This window comes from Melospiza melodia, unplaced genomic scaffold, assembly GCF_035770615.1.
Source record: "Melospiza melodia melodia isolate bMelMel2 unplaced genomic scaffold, bMelMel2.pri scaffold_45, whole genome shotgun sequence".
Classification (NCBI taxonomy): Eukaryota; Metazoa; Chordata; class Aves; order Passeriformes; family Passerellidae; genus Melospiza; species Melospiza melodia.
Window position 1 is genome coordinate 3,707,333 of NW_026948772.1, and position 21,761 is coordinate 3,729,093.

General features: G+C 54.0%; 1 protein-coding gene across 1 annotated transcript; it reads right to left on the reverse strand.

The window, feature by feature from the left end:
- Nucleotides 1-3,296: 3,296 nt before the first annotated feature.
- Nucleotides 3,297-21,419, reverse strand: LOC134434658 (olfactory receptor 14J1-like; the record flags this gene model as incomplete). The annotated part of the gene is made up of 4 exons (XM_063183298.1): nucleotides 3,297-3,362; nucleotides 5,918-5,982; nucleotides 6,407-6,430; nucleotides 20,846-21,419. Coding segments are annotated over 4 exons (729 nt in total), but the record flags the coding sequence as incomplete, so codon positions are not given.
- Between the last annotated feature and the right edge of the window lie 342 nt (nucleotides 21,420-21,761).

The following is a 21,761-nucleotide window of genomic DNA, read 5'->3' on the forward strand; positions in this document are numbered from 1 at the left end:
CACCCCAACATCTCCAGTGTCCCCAGTGTGCCATCACCCCAACATCTCCAATGTCCAAACATCTCCAATGTCCCCCAGGTTTCCAATGTCCCCAGTGTGCCATCACCCCAACATCTCCAGTGTCCCCAGTGTCCTATCACCCCAAAATCTCCAATGTCTCCAACGCCCTCCACCATCACCATGTCCCCAGGGTCCTCAAGGTCCCCATCACCCCAACATCTCCAATTTCCCAAGGTCTCCAATGTCCCCAGTGTCCCCAAGGTTCCATCACCCGAACATCTCCAATGTCCCAAGGTCCCCATCACCCCATCATCTCCAATGTCCCAAAGGTCCCCAACATCTCCAATGTTCCAAAGGTCCCCAACATCACCATGATTCCCAAGGTCCCCATCACCCCAACATGCCCAATGTCCCCAAGGTCTCCAAGGTCCCCAACATCTCCAATGTCCCCAGTGTTCCAATGTCCCCATCACCCCAACATCTCCAATGTCCCCATCACCCCAACATCTCCAGTGTGCCCAAGGTCCCCATCATCCCAATGTCCCCAAGGTCTCCAGTGTCCCCATCACCCCAACATCTCCATGGTCCCCAATGTCCCCAAGGTCTCCAAGGTGTGTCCCCTCTCCCCAAGGCTCATCCCCGGTGTTCTTCCGCCACGTCCTGGCGGGTGACACGCTGCTCCTGGTGGTGGCCCAGCTGCCCTGGGTGTTCCTGTGGGGCGCCGGTGGCTTCGTGCCGCACGCAGACATCCCACACAGGGACATCCCGCACGGGGACTTCCCGCACAAGGACATCCCGCATGTGGACATCCTGCACGTGGACATCCCGCATGTGGATATCCCACACGGGGACATCCCGCACGTGGACATCCCGCACGCGGACATCCCACACAGGGACATCCTGCACGCGGACATCCCGCACAGGGACATCCCGCACACGGTCGAGCCCTTCAGGGTGGAGAGGAGCGCATTCTAGTGTCTCACCAGGTTCCTGGGGGACGCCAAGGTGAGGAATGGGGTGGGAGGGGTTGTGGGGGTTGGTGGTGGGGGCTGTTGTGGGGTTTGGGGGGTCCATCGAGGTTATGGGGGTCCATCAGGGATGTGTGGTTATGGGGTTCCATCAGGGCCATGGAGATATGGGGTTATGGGGTTCCATCAAGGCCATGTGGTTATGGGGGTCCATCAAGGTCATGGGGGTCCATCAGGGTTATGGGATGAGGGGTTTATGGGGGTCCATTAGAGTCAGGGGGTTATGGGGGTCCATCAGGGTTATGGGGTCATGTGGTTATGGGGGTCCATCATGGTTATGGAGTTATGGAGGCCCATCAAGGTCATGGGGCCATGTGGTTATGAGGGTCCATCATAGTTATGGGGTTATGGACGTCCATCAAAGTAATGGGGTTATGGGGGGTCCATAAAGGTCATGTGGTCATGGGGGTCGATTATGGTTATGGGGTTATGGGGTTCTATGAAGGTTATGGGGTTATTGAGGTCCATCAAGGCCATGTGGTTATGGGGGTCTATCATGGTTATGGGATCATGGGGTTATGGGATATGGGGTCATGGGGTTATTGAGGTCGATCAAGGTCATGGAGTTATGGGGTTTCATCATGGTTATGGGGTTATGGAGGTCCATCAAGGTCATGGGATCAGGGACGGTTCATCATAGTTATGGGGTTATGGGGGTCCATCATGGTTATGGGGTCATTTGGTTATGGGGTTCCATCATGGTCATGGGGTTATGAAGGTCTATCAGGGTCATGGCATTATGGAGGTCCATCAAGGCCATGTGGTTATGGAGGTGCATCAGGGTAAGTGGTTATGGGGGTCCATCAGGGTTATGGGGTTATGGAGGTCCATCAAGGTCATGGAGATATGGGGTTCCATCATGGTTATGGGGTTATGGAGTTCCATCATGGTTATGAGATCATGGAGTTATGGAGGTCCATCAAGGTCATGTGGTTATGGGGGTCCATCATGGTTATGGGATTATGGGGGTCCACCAGGATTATGGGGGTCCATCAACGTCCTCGGGGTCTATCAAGGTCATGGAGTTATGGAGGTCCATCAGGGTAATGGTGGGTCACCAGGGTCATGGAGTTATGGAGTTATTCAAGGTCACGTGGTGATGGGAGGTAACCAGGGTCATGGGGTTATGGAGCTCCATAAGGGTCATGGGGTCACGGGGGTACATGGAGGCCATGGGGTTATGCAGTTCCATCAAGGTCATGGGGTTCCATTAAGATCATGTGGTCAAGGGGGATCACCAGGGCTATGTGGGGCCACCACGGTCATGATGGTCACCACATGGCCATGGGGGCCAACTGGGGTCACGTGAGCCACCTCTGACCCCCTGACCCCATGTGCAGGTAGGTGATGGTGCTGGGAGGGCTCAAACCCCACCCAACCCAAACACCCCATGGTCCCACCTCACATCTCATGGTCCCACTGCTGACCCCATGGTCCCACCACCTCCCCATGACCCATCATCCATCCCATGGTCCCACCACCATTCATGACCCCCCTGGTGTGCAGGTGATGCGCTGGGAGGGCTCCAACCCAACCCAACCCAACCCAACCCAACCCAACCCAACTCAACCCAACCAACTCAACCCAACCCATCCCAACCCAACCAACCCAACTCAACTCAACTCAACCCAACCCAACCCAACTCAACTCATCTCAACCGAACTCAACCCAACCCAACCCAACTCAACTCAACTCAACTCAACGGAACTCAACCCAACTGAACCCAACACAACCCAACACAACCCAACCTAACCCAACCCAACCCAACTCAACCCAACCAACCCAATCAACTCAACCCAACCCAACTCAACCCAACCAACCCAATCAACTCAACCCAACCCAACCCAACTCAACTCAACCCAACCCATCTCAACCCAACCCAACTCAAGCCAACTCAACCAACCCAACTCAACCCAACCCAACCCAACCCAACCACCCCATGGTCCCACCACCCATCCCATGACCCATCACCCATGCTATGGTCCCATCAGCACCCCATGACCCACCCAGCACCCCATGGTCCCACCACCACCCCATGACCCATCATCCATCCCATGGTCCCACCACCATCTTATGACCCCCCTGATGTGCAGGTGATGCGCTGGGAGGGCTCCAACCCAACCCAACCCAACCCAACTCAACCCAACCCAATGAACCCAACCCATGGCCCCACCACTGATCTCATGACCCCATTGACCCTCCATCCACCCCATGGTCCCACCACCCACCCCATGACCTCACCACCCACCACCCACCCATGGTCCCACCTCATACCCAGGCGATGCGCTGAGAGGGCTCCATGGCCACCACCAGCTTCAGGGGTGCCACGCAGATCTATGCCCACGTCACCGAGGACATCGGCACCTAGGGGACCTGTGGTGGCGGCATCTGGAGGGACGTGGGGATGGTGGCCACCATGATCTTGTGGAGATGGGGACATCAGGGGACACTTGGTGGTGGCTGGAAGGATGTGGGGATGGTGGCCACCATGATCTTGTGGAGATGGGGACATCAGGGGACACTTGGTGGCATCTGGAGGGATGTGGGGATGGTGGCCACCATGATCTTGTGGAGATGGAGACATCAGGGGACACTTGGTGGTGGCTGGAAGGATGTGGGGACGGTGGCCACCATGATCTTGTGGAGATGGGGACATCAGGGGACACTTGGTGGTGGCTGGAAGGATGTGGGGATGGTGGCCACCATGATCTTGTGGAGATGGGGACATCAGGGGACACTTGGTGGCATCTGGAGGGATGTGGGGACGGTGGCCACCATGATCTTGTGGAGATGGAGACATCAGGGGAATCAGGGGACACGTGGTGGTGGCATCTGGAGGGACGTGGGGATGGTGGCCACCACATCACCATGGAGCTGGGGACATTCTGGGGACATCAGGGGACACATGGTGGCATCTGGAGGGACATGGGGATGGTGGCCACCATGATCTTGTGGAGATGGGGACATTCTGGGGAAACCGTGGGGACACCGTGGGGACAGCGGTGCCACCGCGGCCTCGTGCAGCTGCCGGGACCGGGGGACGTCCCCTGGGCTCGGTCACCTGAGGGACGCGGGGACATCGGGGACCGGACACAGATAGGACCTGGGGCCACCCTCACCCCCTGTCCCCACGGCCACCAGTTACCCAATGTCCCCACGGCCACCAATGACCCGATGTCCCCAAGGCCACCCTCACCCCAGTGCCCCCAAGGCCACCATCACTCAATGTCCCCACGGCCACCACTGACCCAATGTCCCCAGAGCCACTGTCACCTTGATGTCCCCTCCTGGTGCCACCATTGTCCTGATGTCCCCAAGGCCACCAATGACCCAAGGACTTGTGTTCCCTGCTGGTGCCACCATCTCCCCATTGTCCCCAATGCCATCATTGTCACCTCAGTGTCACCGCTGCTCTCGTGTCCTCTTCTGGTGCCACCATCGCCTCAGTGTCCCCAAGGCCACCAATCCCCCGATGTCCCCACGGCCACCAATGCCCCGATGTCCCCTCCCGGTGCCACCGCTGTCCCCGTGTCCCCTCCCCCAGTGACCAAAATCCGATTTTTTCTTCCATTTTTATTCATTGCCTTTGTTGGGGACATTTGGGGACTTTTGGGGAAACTTGGGGACATTTAGGGACATTTTGGTGCCATTTGGGGCCATTTGGGGCCATTTTGGGACATTTTGGGAACATTTGGGGCCATTTGGGGGACATTTGGGGTCATTTGGGGCTATTTTGGGGACACTTTGGGGACACTTTGGGGACATCTCAGGCTCCTGTGGAGAGAGGAGTGGGTCAGGGGTGGCACTGTCCCCTCAGTGTCCCCTTGGTGTCCCCAAAGTGTCCCCAATGTTTCCAATGACCCCAAATGTCCCCAAATCCTCCCCAGTGTCCCCAAATTTCCCCAATCCCTTCAGTGTCCCCAAATGTCCCCAAATGTCCCCAAAATGTCCCAAAGTGTCCCCAACCCCCAATGTCCCCAAATCCCCTCCAGTGTCCCCAATGTCCCCAATGTCCCCAAATGTCCCCAAATGTCCCTAATGTCCCCAGGTCCCACCTGGCCTTGCTGCGGCACTTGCACTGCCCACCTGAGGGGACACAGAGGGGACAACGGGGACACAGGGGACAGTGACACAGGGGACACAGGGGACACAGGGGACACCGGGGACACAGGGGACAGGGACACAGGGGACACAGGGGACACAGGGGACAATGACAGTGACAGTGACACAGGGAACACAGGGGACACAGGGGACACAGGGGACAATGACAGTGACACAGATGACAATGACAAGGACAATGACACACAGGTGACACAGGTAACAGTGACACAGGTGACAATGACACAGGTGACACAGGTGACAATGACAATGTCACTCACTGAACAGGACGGCGATCCCCAGCACGCTCAGCACACACAGGTGACAATGACATACAGGTGACAATGACACACAGGTGACAGTGACACAGGTGACAGTGACAATGACACATAGGTGACAATGACACACAGGTGACACAGGTGACACTGACACAGGTGACACAGGTGACACAGGTGACACAGGTGACACAGGTGACACTGACACAGGTGACAGTGACACACAGGTGACAGTGAAACACAAGCGACACAGGTGACAATGACACAGGTGACAATGACACACAGGTGACAGTGACACACAGGTGACACAGGTGACAATGACAGACAGGTGACACACAGGTGACAATGACAATGACAATGTCAATGTCACTCACTGAACAGCACAGCGATCCCCAGCAGGCTCAGCACACACAGGTGACACAGGTGACAATGACAGTGACACACAGGTGACAGTGACACACAGGTGACACAGGTGACAATGACAGTGACACTCAGGTGTCACTCACTGAACAGCACAGTGATCCCCAGCACGCTCAGGACCGTGGCCACCACGAGGCCACTGACGCGCAGGTGACACCGGTCTGGGGACACACGGGGACACCTTGGGGACACCTGGGGGGGCACCTGGGGACAGCTGGGGACAAATGAGACACACCTGGGGACACTTTAGAGACACCTGGGGGCACCTGGGGACACCTTGGGGACACCTGGGGAGACTTTGGGGACACACAGGGCCTCCTTGGGGACACTTGGAGACACTTTGAGGATACCTCGGGGACATTTTGGGACATTCTGGGGACAGCTGGGGACACCTGTGACACATCTGGGGACACTCTGGGGACACCTGGGGACATCTTGGGGACATCTAGGGACATTTGGGGCCATTTTGGGACATTTCAGGGACATTTGGAGACATTTTGGGGACATTTGGAGACATTTTGGGACACTTTGGGGCCCTCCTAGTTTGTCCCAGTTTGTCCCAGTTTGTCCCAGTTTGTCACTCACTGTACTGGAACGGACTGGAGGCACCTGGGGGCGAGGGGAGGGGTCAGAAACCAGTACGGACCAGTACGGACCAGTACGGACCAGTATAGACCAGTATGGAGCAGTATAAACCAGTATAAACCAATATGGACCAGTACGGACCCTCCCTCCCAGTATAAACCAGTATCCCCAGTTTGTCCCAGTCCCTCCCAGTATGACCCAGATCCCTCCAGTTCCCTCCCAGTATAAACCAGTCCCTCCCAGTTTGTCCCAGCCCCCTCCCAGTATAAACCAGTATCTCCCAGTCCCCCCCAATTCTCCCTCAGTTCCCTCCCAGTCCCTCCCAGTTCATCCCAGTCCCTCCCAGTTTGTCCCTCCCGGTATCACCAGTGCCCGCAGCCGCTCTCTCTCCATTCTGTGACCTTTGAGGGAACTGGGACGGACTGGGAGGGACTGGGAGGGACTGGGACAAACTGGGAGGGACTGGGAGAGACTGGGATGGACTGGGATGAACTGGGATAAATTGGGATGGACTGGGAGGGAACTGGGACAGACTGGCGGATACTGGTTTATACTGGAAGGGACTGGGAGGGAATTGAGGGATACTGGGAGGAGGGAATGGGACAGACTGGGACAAACTGGGGGATACTGGGAGGGGAACTGGGACAAACTGGGAGGGACTGAGGGGAACTGGGAGGGGACTGAGGGAGAATTGGGAGTGATTGTGTTATACTGGGAGGGACTGGGATAAACTGGGAGGGACTGGGATGGACTGGGAGTGACTGGGTTATACTGGGAGGGTATTGGGACAAACTGGGAGGGGACTGGTTTATACTAGGAGGGCACTGGAAGGGACTGGGTCATACTGGGAGGGGACCGGGATGGACTGGGATGGACTGGGAGGGACTGGAGTGGACTGGGACGGCACTGGGTCATACTGGGAGGGAACTGGGATGGTTTTGGGGTTACTGGGACAAAATGGGAGGGAACTGGGAGGGAATTGGGGCAACTGGGGGAGAATTGGGATGGACTGGGATATACTGGGAGGGAACTGGGACAGACTGGAAGGATACTGGGAGGGACTGGAGGGAACTGGGAATGGATGAAGGGGGAACTGGAGGGACAAACTGGGAGGGACTGGGACAGACTGGGAGGGACTGGGAGGGGATTGAGGGATACTGGGAGGAGATTATGACAAACTGGGAGGGACTGGGAAGGACTGGTTTATACTGGGAGGGACTGGGAGAGGACTGGCAGATACTGGTTTATACTGGGAAGGACTGGGAGGGACTGGGGGTGCACTGGGAGGGAATTGAGGGATACTGGGAGGAGGGCATGGGACAGACTGGGACAAACTGGGGGATACTGGGAGGGAACTGGGACAAACCGGGAGGGACTGAGGGGAACTGGGAAGGGATTGGGACAAACTGGGGGGGGGGGCAGGAGGGAAACTGGGACAAACTGGGAGGGGACTGGGATGGACTGGGAGGGAACTGGGTTATACTGGGAGGGGACTGGGGCCAGGTGAGTCACTGGGATTCCTGAGCAGGGTGGGACTGGAACAAACTGGGACAAACTGGTGGGGACTGGGATAGACTGGGAGTTACTGGTATGGACTGGGGAGCACTGGGGGGGTTACTGGGAATTACTGGGATGAACTGGGGAGGTACTGGGAGTTACTGGGAAGTTACTGAGAGTTACTGCGAAGTTACTGGGAAGGACTGGGAGTTACTGGGAGTTACTGGGATGAATTGGGAGTTACTGGGATGAACTGGGGCCCCACGCACCTTCCCAGAGCAGCCGCTAAAACTGGAAATTGAGGGGGTGGGGGGGGTAACTGGGAGGGGGCGGGGCCAAGAAAACAAAAGACGTGGCCAAGGAAAGAAGGGGCGTGGTCATAGAAGGGGCGGGGGCAGAGCTGAGGAGGGGCAGGGGAGGGACTGGGACAAACTGGGGCATACTGGGACGGACTGGGAGGGACTGCGACATACTGGGAGGGGACTAGGGCAAACTCGGACATACTGGAAGTGATACTGGGATAAACTGGGAGGGACTGGGATGGACTGGGAGATACTGGGAGGCACTGGGGCAAACTGGGATGTACTGGGAGCGATACTGGGATGGACTGAGAGGCACTGGAGGGTTAAGGGGGCTGTTCCCGCCTCCACCGCCTGCCATTGGCTGACGCTCCCGCCCGTCACTTGCTGAGACCAATCAGCGCCCGGGAACACGACCTGGGGGCAGGGCCTGGTGGCGGTGCAATTTTAGAAACTTTTAGCCTTCAACTCCCATCATGCACCGCAACCCTATAGACGCCTAATGGAGCCGGGCCTACAGCTCCCGTCATGCCCGGCGGCCCAATAGACCCTAATGGAGCCGGGCCTACAGCTCCCGTCATGCCCCGCGCACCAATAGACCCTAATGGTACTGGGCTTACATCTCCCGTCATGCCCCGCGCTCCCCACAGCGCCCGTTATCGCCTTCCCGTGCCCCACTGGCGCCCCCAGACCCTGCGGGACCCCCGGCTGCCCTCCAGAGCTCACCCGGGACCCTCAAATGCCTCCTGGGACCCCCAAACGCCCCAGGGCACGCAGAGGCCTCCGAGGGCCGCTTTCGGGCCTACATCTCCCGTCATCCCCCGCGGCCACAGAGCCCCCTCATGGCCGAGGTCCGGCCCTGACACTCCCGTTCACGTCCCGCGCCCCACGGAGACCTCTCTGAGCCCCCCCACGTGCCCTCCAAGGGCGTCCCGAGGCCACAGGGTCCTCTCAAGTGCCCTCCCGGATCCTCGAGCGCTCGTCACAGGCAGTTCTGGGACTACAGCTCCCATCGTGCCCCGCGGCGCCATTAAGCACCATTAAAGCAGGGCCTCTATCCCCCATGATGCCCCGCGGCCTCATTAAACAAAGCCTTCATCTCCTGTGATGCACCGGGGCTCTAATAAAGCAGCGCCTATATCTCCCATCATCCTCCGCGCCCCATCAATCCCTACTGTATCCGTGCATACAACTCCCATCATCCCCTGAGCCCTATAGAGCTCTATTATACCCGTGCATACAACTCCCATCATTCCTCGCGCCCCGTTGAGCCCCATTATACACAGGCCTCCATAGGGCTCTATCATACCCTCGCCTACATCTCCCATCATCCCCCGCGCTCATTAGAGCCGCCTTATACACAGGCCTCCAACTCCCATCATGCCCCGTGCTCCATAGAGCTCATTATACCCACGCCTCCAACTCCCATCATCCTCTGCGCCCCTAGATCCCTATTATATCCGTCCATACAACTCCCATCATCACCTGCGCCCCATAGAGCCCAATTATATTCGTGCATACAACTCCCATCATCCCTCACGCTCCATAGATCCCTATTATACCCGCGCATACAACTCCCATCATGCCCCGTGCCCCATAGATCGCCATTATATCCGCGCCTCCAACTCCAATCACCCCCCCCCTCACAGATCGCCGATAATTGCCTCCCACACCCCAAAAACCTCCCCAAAACAAAGAAAAAACCCCAAATTTCTTTGACCACCAACACTCAGACACCTCTGAGCTCCCAAATCCTTTAATATTCGCAATTTCCCCCTGTTTAAAACCCTCCCTCCCATCGAATTCAGCTCAGCGCGTTTGACTGAGCTCCATCTCCTCCACCGGGGGTTTTTGGGGAGATTTTGGGTTTTTGGGGGTTTTTGGGGTCCCTCAGAGCAGGGCCCGGCCCCACTGGGTGGGCAGGACCCTGAATCTCCGTTTCAGGGCCAGGCGGTGCCGCGAGAATTTGTCATCGGGGGAGAAGCGGGCGGGGTGGGCCGAGCGTGTGGGGAGCCCGGCCGGGGACACTTTCTGAGGGGAAAATCACACAGAATCCTAAAAAATCCCACAAAATTCCACATATTATCCCAAATCCCCCCCTCAGGACAAGCAAACTCCCCCCAAATCCCCCCAAAATCTTTAAAATTCCCCCCCCCCAAATTCCTCTCCTCAGGACACCCGAAATTTCCCGCCAAATTCCCCCCTCAGGACACCCCAAAATTCCTCCAAAATCCCAAAACTGCCACCTCAGGACACTCAAAATCCCACAAATTCCCCCAAAATGCCCCAAATTTCCCATCAGGACACCCAAATTCCCCCAAATTCCCCCAAAATCCCCATATTTCCCATCAGGACACCCAAATTCCCATAAATTCCCCCCAAAATCCCTCAAATTCCCCCTCAGGAAACCAAAAACTCCCCAGATTTCCCCCAAATTGCCTCGAAAATCCACGCTCAGGACACCCACAATGTCTCAATTTCCCCCAAAATCCCCAAATTCCCCCCTCTGGACACCCAAATCCTCCAAAATCCCCCAAAATTCCCTCTCAGAACACCTAAATTCTCCCAAATCCCTCAAATTCCCCCTCAGAACACCCAAAATCCCCAAATTCCTCCCAAACTTCCACAAATTCCCCCCTCAGGATGCCCAAATTCCCCCAAAATTCCCCCTCAGGAAACCCAAAATCCCCCAAATTCCCCAAAATAACCCAAATTCCCCCATCAGGACAACAAAAATCCCCCAAATTACTCTCAAATACCCCAAAATTCCCTCTCAGAACCCCCAAATTCTCCCAAATCCCCCCCTCAGGACACCTAAAATCCCTCAAAATCCCCAAAGTCCCCAAATTCCCCCCAAACTCCCCCTCAGAACATCCAAAATTGCCCAAATTCTCCCTCAGAACACCCAATCTCCCCAAAAATGCCCCAAATTTCCCCCTCAGGATGCCCAAATTCCCCCCCAAATCCCCCAAATTCCCATAAACTCCACCAAATTTCCCTAAAATTCCCCCAATTTCCCCAAAATTTTCCAAATTCCCTCCTCAGGACAACCTGAATCCCACTAAAAACCCCTTAGGACACCCAAATTCCCTCAAATTCCCCCCAAAATTCTCCTTCAGGATGCCCCAAATCCCCCAAGTTCTCCCAAAATGCCCCAAATTCTTCCCCAAATTCTCCCCTCAAGACATCCAAACTCCCCCAAAATCCCCCTCAGGACACCCAAAGTCCCTCAAATTCCCCCAAAACCCTCCCAAATTCCCTCAAATTCCCCCCTCTGGACACCCAAATTCCCATGAATTCCCCCCAAATTCCCCCAAAATTCTCCTCTCAGGAAACCCAAACTTCCCCAAAATGCCTCAAACTCCCCCAAATCCCCCCTCAGGACACACCAAATTCCCCAAATTCTCCAAAATCCCCAACATTCCTGTTTTTGACCCCAAACTTCCCACCTGAGCACCCAAATTCCCATTTTTAGTCCCAAACTTTCCCTTCCTTGACACAAATTCTCCTTTTTCAGTCCCCAATTTCCCTTTTTGGCCCCAAATTCCCCTTCTTTGGTCCAATTTTTCCCTTTTGTAGACTAAAATTTCCCTTTTTTAGATCCAGACTTCTCACCTGAGCACCCAAATTCCCCTTTTAGACCCAAATTCTCCTTTTTGAGCCCAAAATTTCCCTTTTTTCAGTCCAGATTTCCCTTTTTGAGTAAAATCTTCCCACCTGAGCACCCAAATTCCCCTTTTAGACCCGAATTCTCCTTTTTTGGTACAAATTTCCCTCTTTTGGACCCAAATTCTCCCATTTTCAGCCCAAATTCTCCATTCTTGGCTCCAAATTCTCCACTTTTTGAACCCAAATTTCCCTTTTTTGGACCCAAATTCCCCCCCCCCCCTTTTTTTTTTTGTTGCAAATTTCTCATTTTTGGACCCAAAACACTTGATTCCAGTTGGTGGGAGAACCCAGAGATTTTCAAAAAGGATGTGTGGAAAAGAGTAGTTTTTGTCACTGTGTGTATACTTGGAGGATTGCTCTTTTTACTGTACTTATTTATCTGTTTCACTAAAACAGCATTTGCCGTGCAGACCAACCTAAAGAAACCAAGGAAAATGACAAAGTTAAGTAACCGTGATTACCAAAGTGCACAAGAAATTTACAGTCAATTCAAGAAATTAAATAGGAAACCCACGAATCAAAAATTGTAAGTTGATGAGAGCTTAAAATTTAGGCTCGATCAAAGAGAAAGAGGGGAGACTGTTATGAACAAAAATTCTGTTGATTTTTTCTGTGAGAAAAAGGTTACCACTGTTGCTGCTGGGGTTCTGCCTGTGTTATGGTAGTTACGGGTCGCTGTTGTTAATGGTTGTTTCTGTATCAGTGAAAGCCCAGGCTGGGGCGAGGTAATGGCCCTGCTCTGAGACGGTGAAGGGTGGGGACCTCCCGAACAGCCAGGAGAAGAGACTTTGGAGGAGAGGGATGTGCAAAATACTCCAAGGACCAGCATGCTGTGTGGGACCCCTGCTCCGAATGCACTGAGAAAATCCCAAAAACAATGAGCCAGCTAAGAGTTGAGAGATTGGAGTGATGTCTGGATGAGAGGAGCGGAGTGCTGGGCCTGCAGAGATGCTGAAAACCTTCGTTGTTCCTCACCCTGTGTTTGAGAGCCCCCGGGCCGGGTCTGGGAGGAAGTGAGACTGAGACCAATCCAGCATCGGAGGGTGTTGATGCCCTAAAGGCTCCCACAAGGACCGGACCCCCAGCTCTGCCCCTGGTGGACAAAGCTGCGCATGTCGTCCTCCTCCTCTGAGTCGCCCTGGGAGAGGACGGGGACTGAAGCCCCGCTGAGCTGCCCAATCCTGAGCTGATCACTTTTAATAAAGGCATTAAAAAGGAGAAGAAGTCTCCTGGCCCTGTTTATTTCAAGCTACACAAAGTTCCTTGGCAAGAGTCACTCTGCTCCTGAGGGGACATTTCAGGCACACCAAGGCAACAAAGCAACAACAAAACCAAACCAAATCCAGACAATAAAACCAGAAATGAACCGAGAACAGTCCCTGTGTGTGTGTGAGAGACACAAGGACAGTGAGGGCAAGGATAAAAGGAATGTGGCCTAAAAGCTTAACAGAGCTCAAACTTAACAGCACTTATCTCATACCTTAATTTTAACTGATACAGTCAACTGCACAATTTACAAAAGAACAGCACTTAACAGTATTTAACCTAACTTAAAACCTATATTAGAAATTTAACAGAGGAATAAAACTTAACAATATTCAACTTAGCTTATAAGTTATATTTAACATACCTAGCAAAGGAACAATTCTTAGAAGCATTTGACTTAGCTTAGACCTCATGACTTAACCTCACTTACAGGCCTGACTGGCTCAGCTATCCAAGGCACTCAAGCCCCTCAGAGAGCAGCATTTCTGCCACATTTCTCCAGCACAGGCACTCCTGTGTGCACACAGACACAAAGAGTCAGTGCAAGGCACCCAGGAGCAATTCCCCTGAGGGCAGGCAATGCTCCCTGTGGATCCTTTGGCATCTCCCCAGCGGGAGAAGGGTCGAGCTGGAGGAGTGGGGGGATCGGCCCAGGCTCCGTCGTTGTTGGGGATCCCTGAGTGCAGCAAATGGGAGAGTTCCCGGCTGGGAGAGGCCCCACTCAGAGGGAGTGGCTGGCCCAGGAGACCTCCAAGGGCTCCTTTTGGAGCGCTGTTTGTAGGGCCCCAAGGAGGGGCTTCAGTCCTAGCAATGGCTCATCCTGGCCGCAATTGGCACCAACAGCTTTCTTTGGCAGTGTGAGAACAGGGATGTTGTGCCACAGAGGGAAAAAAAACACCTCCCAGGGCTGCTCCTGCAGAAACCAGGAGCTGGTTGGGCAGCACCAATGCCTGGAGCAGACAGTGTTTGTGATGAGCTGCAGAGGAGCTGAGCCCAGGGGCTGTTGGCCAAGGCCGAGGCCCAAGGAGCATTTCTCAGCTGGCAGGGCGGCCTGAGAAGGGGAGGGGGAATGCAGCAGCGCAGGGCCCATGGAACCAAGGGACCATTGTGACACTGCGGGGCCCTGTGAGACCAAGGGACCATTGTGACACTGTGGGGCCTCATGGAATCATAGAGAGCACTGTGACATTGCTGGGCCTCATGGAACCAAGGGGACTGTCCTGACACTGTGTGGCTCCATGGAATGTAGGGTTCATTGTGACACTGCGAGACACCATCAAACCAAGGGTCCATTGTGGCAATGCGGGGAGTCCTCAAACTGTGGAGACCATTATGACACTTTGGGGTGTCATGGAACCGATGGGCCATAGTGACACTGCAAGACTCCACGGAGCCAAGGGTCCAAACTGTGACATTGCAGGGCCTCATGGAACCGTGGAGAGATCATTAGGACACTTTACAGCCTCATGGAATGAAGGAAACCATTGTGACACCGAGGGGCACCATGGAATCATGGAGACCATTGTGACACTTTGAGGCCCCATGGAATAACTAAAGCATTGTGTCACTGTGAGGCCTCATGGAACCAGTGAGACCACTGGGACCCTGGAGGTCACCAGAGAACCAAGAGCACCATTGTGGTACTGTGGGGCCTCGTGAAAACAAGAGGCCTTTGTGACACTGCAGGGCTGCCTGGAACCAAAGGTCCAGTGTGACATTGCATGTCCTCGTGTCATCAATGGTCCATTGTGACACTGTGGAGCCAATGGAGACCATTGTGACACTGCAAACACCCAGGGTACAAAGGTCCATTGAGACATTGCAGGCCTTGTGGAACAGAGGAGTCACGTGACATTGTGGGGCCTGGGGAGCCATGGAGACCACTGTGACACTGCAAGGCCTCATGGAATCAGTGGGACCATTGTGCGACTTCAGTGCCTTGTGGAGACGAGGGGACATTGTGACACTGCTAGACCCCATGGAAACAAGACACCAATATGTCACTGACATTTTTTCATAAAAATCCTTTCTTTGGGATTTTTCCTCTTCTGGGAAGCTGAGGACGCAGAAGAAGAATGCAAGCAATTGTTATCTGCTGCTGTGGAATGTAGCAGGTACACCTATGATTGGCCCACGTTCCATGTTTACAATTAAGGGCCAACCAGGACCAAGCTCTCTGGGACAGATTAACAGAGAGCTCTCTTGTTTATTGCTGTTCCTATTCTTTTCTTAGCTTAGCAGCTTCTGAACTTTTCTCTCTATTCCTTTTAGCATAGTCATAATGTATTATATATCATGAATTAATAAATCCAGCCTTCTGATCATGAAGCCAAGATTCTCGTCTATCTCTTCACCCCTGAGGAACCCTTGCAAAGCCATGTGGCACTGTGGGGCCTCATGGATCCAAGGCACCATTGTGACCCTGTGGGGCCCCACAAAACCATGGGAAGATGGAACAGGTCTTGCTGGTTTGGCCTCCCCGGGGCCACCTGACTGGTCCAGCTGACTTTGGAACATTAGGACTCTCTTGTCATCTGCTTCTGAAACACTGGTACTCTGTGCTTTCCTTCCCAATGAAAAAGAACTCTTATTTTCCGCCAGGCACCCATTGCCTGAATTGGGATTTCACCTCCAAATTTCCCTATATCCAGAGATTGTTCCAATAGGAATATTGCCAGGAAAAGTCTAGCTGCCAGTGGTTTCATGAGGGTCACTTCCCATCTGTCCCCAAAATACTGGGGAAGGCTCCATGCTTTCCTTCCTGTGGAAAGAACTGTCCTGCTTCTTCAGGTGCCCATGGCCAAGACTGGCCTTCCACCTCCAAAATTCCTTCAGTTCAAAAATGCTCCCAGACAAAATCTGCCCTTATTGGAAGGTCTGACAGGCCTTGGCCTTGTGAGGCTCTCAGCTGCCTTCCAAACACTGGAGCCCTGCGTTTTCCTTCCTGTGGAATAGAACTGTCCTTCTCCTCCAGGCATCCAAGGACAGAATTGGGATTTCACCTCCAACATTCCCTGTTGTGAGAGACTGGAGGAGATTGTTGGCTCAAAACATTTTTGCACAGGGGAGGAAGGGGCAGGTCCAGCCTTGCCCTGCCCTGGAACTGCAATGCTGCTGTGCCCTGGAACCCCAATCCCCCCAGAGCCTCTATCCCAGCCCAGCAGTGTCTGCCAGTCCCTGGCACAGCACAGGCAATGCTCCACAGCCACCTCTGCAGCCCCAGCCCAGCTCCTGAGGGACCAAATGAGCCCAAGGCCCACCTGGGGGAAGGGCCCAGGGAAACCAAGGGGTATTTAAGGCTGACCACAAGGCAAGCACATATCTTGGCCCTACTTCCTCTTGGAATTTCCATCTGAAATGTGCTGGAATCCAGGAGTTGTTACCTCTGTTTGTGCTCCTCTGTATTTTTTTGCCTTTCCCTCTTTCTGTCATTTCCTTCTATTTCTGTCCTTTTGTAAATTTGAGTAATGTAAAATTCAAATAGCTTAGAGTTTGTGAAGTTGAATGGGCCAAGTCAGTGCTTTAAGAAGTGTTCTGTGTTGATTGAATGTCGTTTTAAACCAGTTGCTAAAATTTCTCTCATTTTGTGAAGTTACCAGCAAAGTCTGTTTTGTTGTTTTGGGGTCCTGAAAATCTCTTGCTGGTAGTTCTCCAGTACATCCTACTCAGAGGACACAAACAATTGTAATTCCTTTTAAATGTCTCCTTGAGAGAGTTTTTTGGGGGATGGGAGTCAGGGCTTGTCTGTCCTGCTTGGCCCAGCCCAGGCAGGGCTTTCCCAGCCACATTCCACACTCCATTTCCCAGCTGGAGCTGCTGCTGCCTCTGAGTTGTGCTGCCCCAGCCCCAGGGACGCTCTCCTTGTCTGCCCATTCCCCCACGGTCTCTGGGCAGGGATGGTCTCAGTGGGGCTACTGACATCCTCAGCACCTTGGAGGCTGCTGCTGAATTTCACTGCTCCAGGGGCTTGTTCAGCCTTCACCTCTTCAGTGCAGGAATTCCGTGTCCCAGGGTTCATTAACATTCAGAACAGCTGAACAAGCCAAGCCTCTGGGAATAATTTGATTTTAATTTTCAAATCTTTTGTGGTTAATTAGATGAATTCCAGGAGTCTTTTCAAGGTGAATCGATTCTATCTAAAAAGACAGTGAGAAAAGATTACTTAGGCCAAATTTAAGAGTTTTTTCCCTGTCAATTTATTGATACGTGCTATCTCCAGCTGACACTGAATCCAAGGACCTCCTCATGCAGTTTGAATAGATATGAAAGTCAAGACCCTTCAAGGCTGACAATCAATCAGACTCTGTCCCTGCCCCCACCCCACCATTTCCCCCATCCAAGCCCTGGCACTCAGAGCACCCTTGTGCCAATCTGAGCTCCCTGCAGCCCAGGCTGCACCTGCAGCTTTCAGCTCCTTGGCTCCAACTCCCACCTGCTTTCCTTGGAGAAGGAGCTGCCCGAGACACAGAGGGCTGTTCATTTCTTGTCAGCCAACAAAGCCAAGGGAAGGCACAGCTCCATCAAATGCAAAAGTCATTCCTCTGCTGGATATTAAATCCACTTTCCACAGCAGACAGTCTCAGCGCAATGGAAAACACCTTCTGTGCCCAGCACAGATCCCAAGGTCCCCCCAAACTCTTCCTGCCCCAATTCTGTCCAGATTTGCTCTTTGCATACACGAGTCCCACGCTGAAGTCAGGAGCTCCCTCCATGCCCAGAGGGAGGAAAAGAGAGAAAGGGGATGAAGAGCTCTCCTGTGCAGAGCCCCTGCAGTGGGAACCACAACTTATCAGGTTTGTGTCCTTTGGGCTCAGGAACTGGTGACATTCAGGGGCACAGAAGGGTTTCTTGCCAAAAAACACAATTTGAACAGGATACAGTTTAACATTGCAGCAAACAGAGTTCTCCATGATGTCCCAGCAGCATCTGATATGTCCATCATCCGTAAGGGATTTCTGTACAGGAACAGTTTTAGACAAAGACATAAGAAAAGGCAGTTCTGTGATAGATATAAACACCATAAAGATGTTGATTATTTATTTGCACTTTGGAATGACTGGGCAACTTCCTGCAGCTCAAAGCATGAAGCCAGTCAGTTGAGAGGCATGACCAGAGAGCATCTGGAGGAGGAAATCTGGGAGCAATGGGAAGCATAAATATCCAGCTCGTCTAGTGAAGAGATGTCCTTAGACATGGCCATTTCAATAGGAGAGCTTGAAACCCCAAATGGAAAAGAGAGATTTATATAATAGAATGAATACTGGTGACACCAGTAGAAAGCAAGATCAGTATTTCTTCTCCTGCCATCTGTACACCTCCAGGAAAACCCTGTTCTTGGTGGGAAAACTTTGCCGTTTCTTAACAGTACTCAAATGACCCAGATGATAAAGTTGTGCCTGTATATGATGAAACTAACAGGTATTAAAACCTGTGCCCCTTTCCAGGCAGACATCAGCTGTGTGCCTATGAACAGGCAGTGCCACTTGTGCCCTGAGGTGCCCAGCTGGGATTGCATCTCTCCAAGAGCACCTGAGGGAGAGCAGAGCACCTTGCAAGCTGCAGGGCCCTGACAGCCCCGCAGGGCTCCTGTCCCATCAACATCTGCTCTGATCCAGTCTGAAACAGGGCCCAGCATGGTGCTGGGATCGTCAGAGAGCAGAGGTGTGTGCTGGAATTCAATGTCCTCCCCATCCCGCAGCAGCCCTGCATTTCCCTGCTGCAGCCTTGGTCTCCAGCACAGTCATGGAGGCTCTTTGGGCTCTGGAATGTTCCTGCGGCCCCCAGGGGCAGCTGAGCTCTGCCTTTGGCACAGTCAGGCCTGGCCAGCATGGGCCATGCTCAGCAATTGCTTGTGTGTGCCTGGCCTTGCTGTCAGCCCCGGTAGCGGCTGCGTGGCCCCTTTGTGGCCCTGTGCTGGCCCAGCCATGGTGGCCCAGCCCCTGTGCAGGCCCAGCCCAGGCCAGGAGCATTGCGGCTGGGAACGGCCCCTGTGCCGTGGTGCCCACAGCAGCCTTGGGGCTCTGTGCCCCATGGCCTCCCTGCTGGGCAGCCTCTGCCAGCTCCTGCAGAGCCCCTGGCACCTGTGGGGCTGCACAGACAGCCCTGCCCCGGGCTCTGCCGGCCTCTGGGCCAGCAGAGAGGCAGCCAGGGCTGGCCATGGCCAGGAACAGGCCCTGAGCCCTGCAGGAGGATGGAGCTGGGCAACAGCTAAACTCAGCCCAGGCCAAAGCTGGGCTCAGCAGCCATGGCTGCCAAGGGCCGGGCACAGAGGCTGGCGCTGACAAATGTCCTGGGCCCCCTCCCTGCTCTGTCCATGCCACCAAGGGCGCAGAGCAGCCTCCTCTCTGGGGCACTTGCCTGTTTGCAATGCCTTGCACAGGCACTGGCCCTGTCCCACAAGGCCTGGCCTGAGTCCTGCCCCTGCACGCTCAGCCAGGCTGAGATGGACACTGATGGTTTCTGGGCCAGGCTCTCTGAGCCCAGCCCAGCTCCCTGCAAGCTCTGCCAGCTGTCCTGAGCTCTGGGCAGCACCCAGGGCCTCTCCCCAGCCCAGCCGGCTCTGGCCCCACAGCTCTGCTCAGGCCAGGCTGCTCTGGGCACTGGGCCCACGGCCTCAGCCCCTGGCAAGGGCACAGCAGCAGCTGCAGCTGCCACAGGACTCAGCCCCAGCTATGAGGGAAGGTGCTTGGCCAAGGCCAAAGGAGGCTCCCTGGCTGCCCTGCTCTCCTCTGCTGGAGATGCTGAGAGCTCTGCAGCCCCTGCTGCCATCCCATCGGCCCAGGGCAGCACAAGAGCTCTGGCCTTGGGGCCCTCAAGAGCTGCTCCTGCTCCAGGCCCAGGGCCCATGCCAAAGCTGGGGCAGCCATAAAGCTGTGCCCATTTCTGTTCATTCCTGCTGTGATAAGAATAGTATAAAATTTTTTACAAAGTGGTTGCATATTCATTTATTTCACCTAAACACAATGTGAGACTCCCTTCTTACACAATTTCTCTGAGTCACACAAGTAGGAGGGATAATGAAATTGAAGGGGGTGGATAAGAGCATTTCTTTTATTGTATAGAATCAGAAGCAGAAAAAAATTTAAAATATACTTAAGGGGAGACTTGGCCTCTCATGATATGCACTGAGAGCTGCTGACAGAAGAAAGCAGGCCTTCTGTGGCTTGTTCTGGTGGGTTACCTCTGCTGGAGTCCATGTGCCTACCAAGCCACTCTAGCATTCCCCTCCTTGGCTGCACAGTGGAAAGAAAATGTTATGGGGACAAATTGTGGACTGAGATAAGGCAGTTTTCTATAGCAAAAGGGGAAGTTTTTACAGGCACCAGCAATGAGGAAAAACCCCAATAATTTCAATCTCTTCTTCTGTCAGCAAGTGATGTTTAGCCACTTCCTAGGAAGCAGAACTTCAGCAGTTGGAGTGGTTTATCAAGAAGACAAACACTGTAAATAGGAAATGCCCCCTATTCTTCCTCCTTCCTTAGCTTTTATACCAGAACTGGGGCCACACAGTCTGGAATATCTCTTTGGTTAATTTGGGTCTCTGGCCTGCTGGCCCTTCCCAGGATCTGACCCACTTGCAGCCCCTTAACAGAGGGAGAATGCTGAGAGACAGCAGGAGCCAAAGCAGGGGTGTGTTTCCAGCTCCTTTGGGGCTCCCAATGCAAAGCACTGTGAGGGCTCTTATGGGACAACAAAAAGGCTGAAAAGCATCCAGTCACAGCTTTCCTGAGAGATTCCTTGAGCTGCTGGTTCCTCAGGCTGTAGATGAGGGGGTTCAGGGCTGGAGACACCACCGAGTACAGAACGGACACTGCCACATCCAGGGATGGAGAGGACATGGAGGGGGGCTTCAGGTGAGCAAATGTGTCAGTGCTGAGGAACAGGGAGACCACAGCCAGGTGAGGGAGGCAGGTGGAAAAGGCTTTGTGCCGTCCCTGCTCGGAGGGGATCCTCAGCACAGCCCTGAATATCTGCACATAGGAGAAAACTATGAACACAAAACAACCAAAACCTAAACAGAAAGTGACCGCAAGAAGCCCAACTTCCCTTAAGCTGGAGTGTGAGCATGAGAGCTTGAGGATCTGGGGGATTTCACAGAAGAACTGGCCCAGGTCATTGCCGTGGCACAGGGGCAGGGAAAATGTATTGGCTGTGTGCAGCACAGCATTGAGAAAGGCACTGGCCCAGGCAGCTGCTGCCATGTGGGCACAAGCTCTGCTGCCCAGGAGGGTCCCGTAGTGCAGGGGTTTGCAGATGGACACGTAGCGGTCATAGCACATGATGGTCAGAAATGCAAATTCTGATGCAATGAAAAAGGCAAAGAAAAACACCTGTGCAGCACATCCAGTGTAGGAAATAGTCCTGGTGTCCCAGAGGGAATTGTGCATGGCTTTGGGGACAGTGGTGCAGATCATGCCCAGGTCAGTGAGGGCCAGGTTGAGCAGGAAGAAGAACATGGGTGTGTGCAGATGGTGGCTGCAGGCTACGGCGCTGATGATGAGGCCGTTGCCCAGGAGGGCAGCCAGGGAGATGCCCAGCAAGAGGCAGAAGTGCAGGAGCTGCAGCTGCCGCGTGTCTGCCAATGCCAGCAGGAGGAAGTGCCTGATGGAGCTGCTGTTGGACAT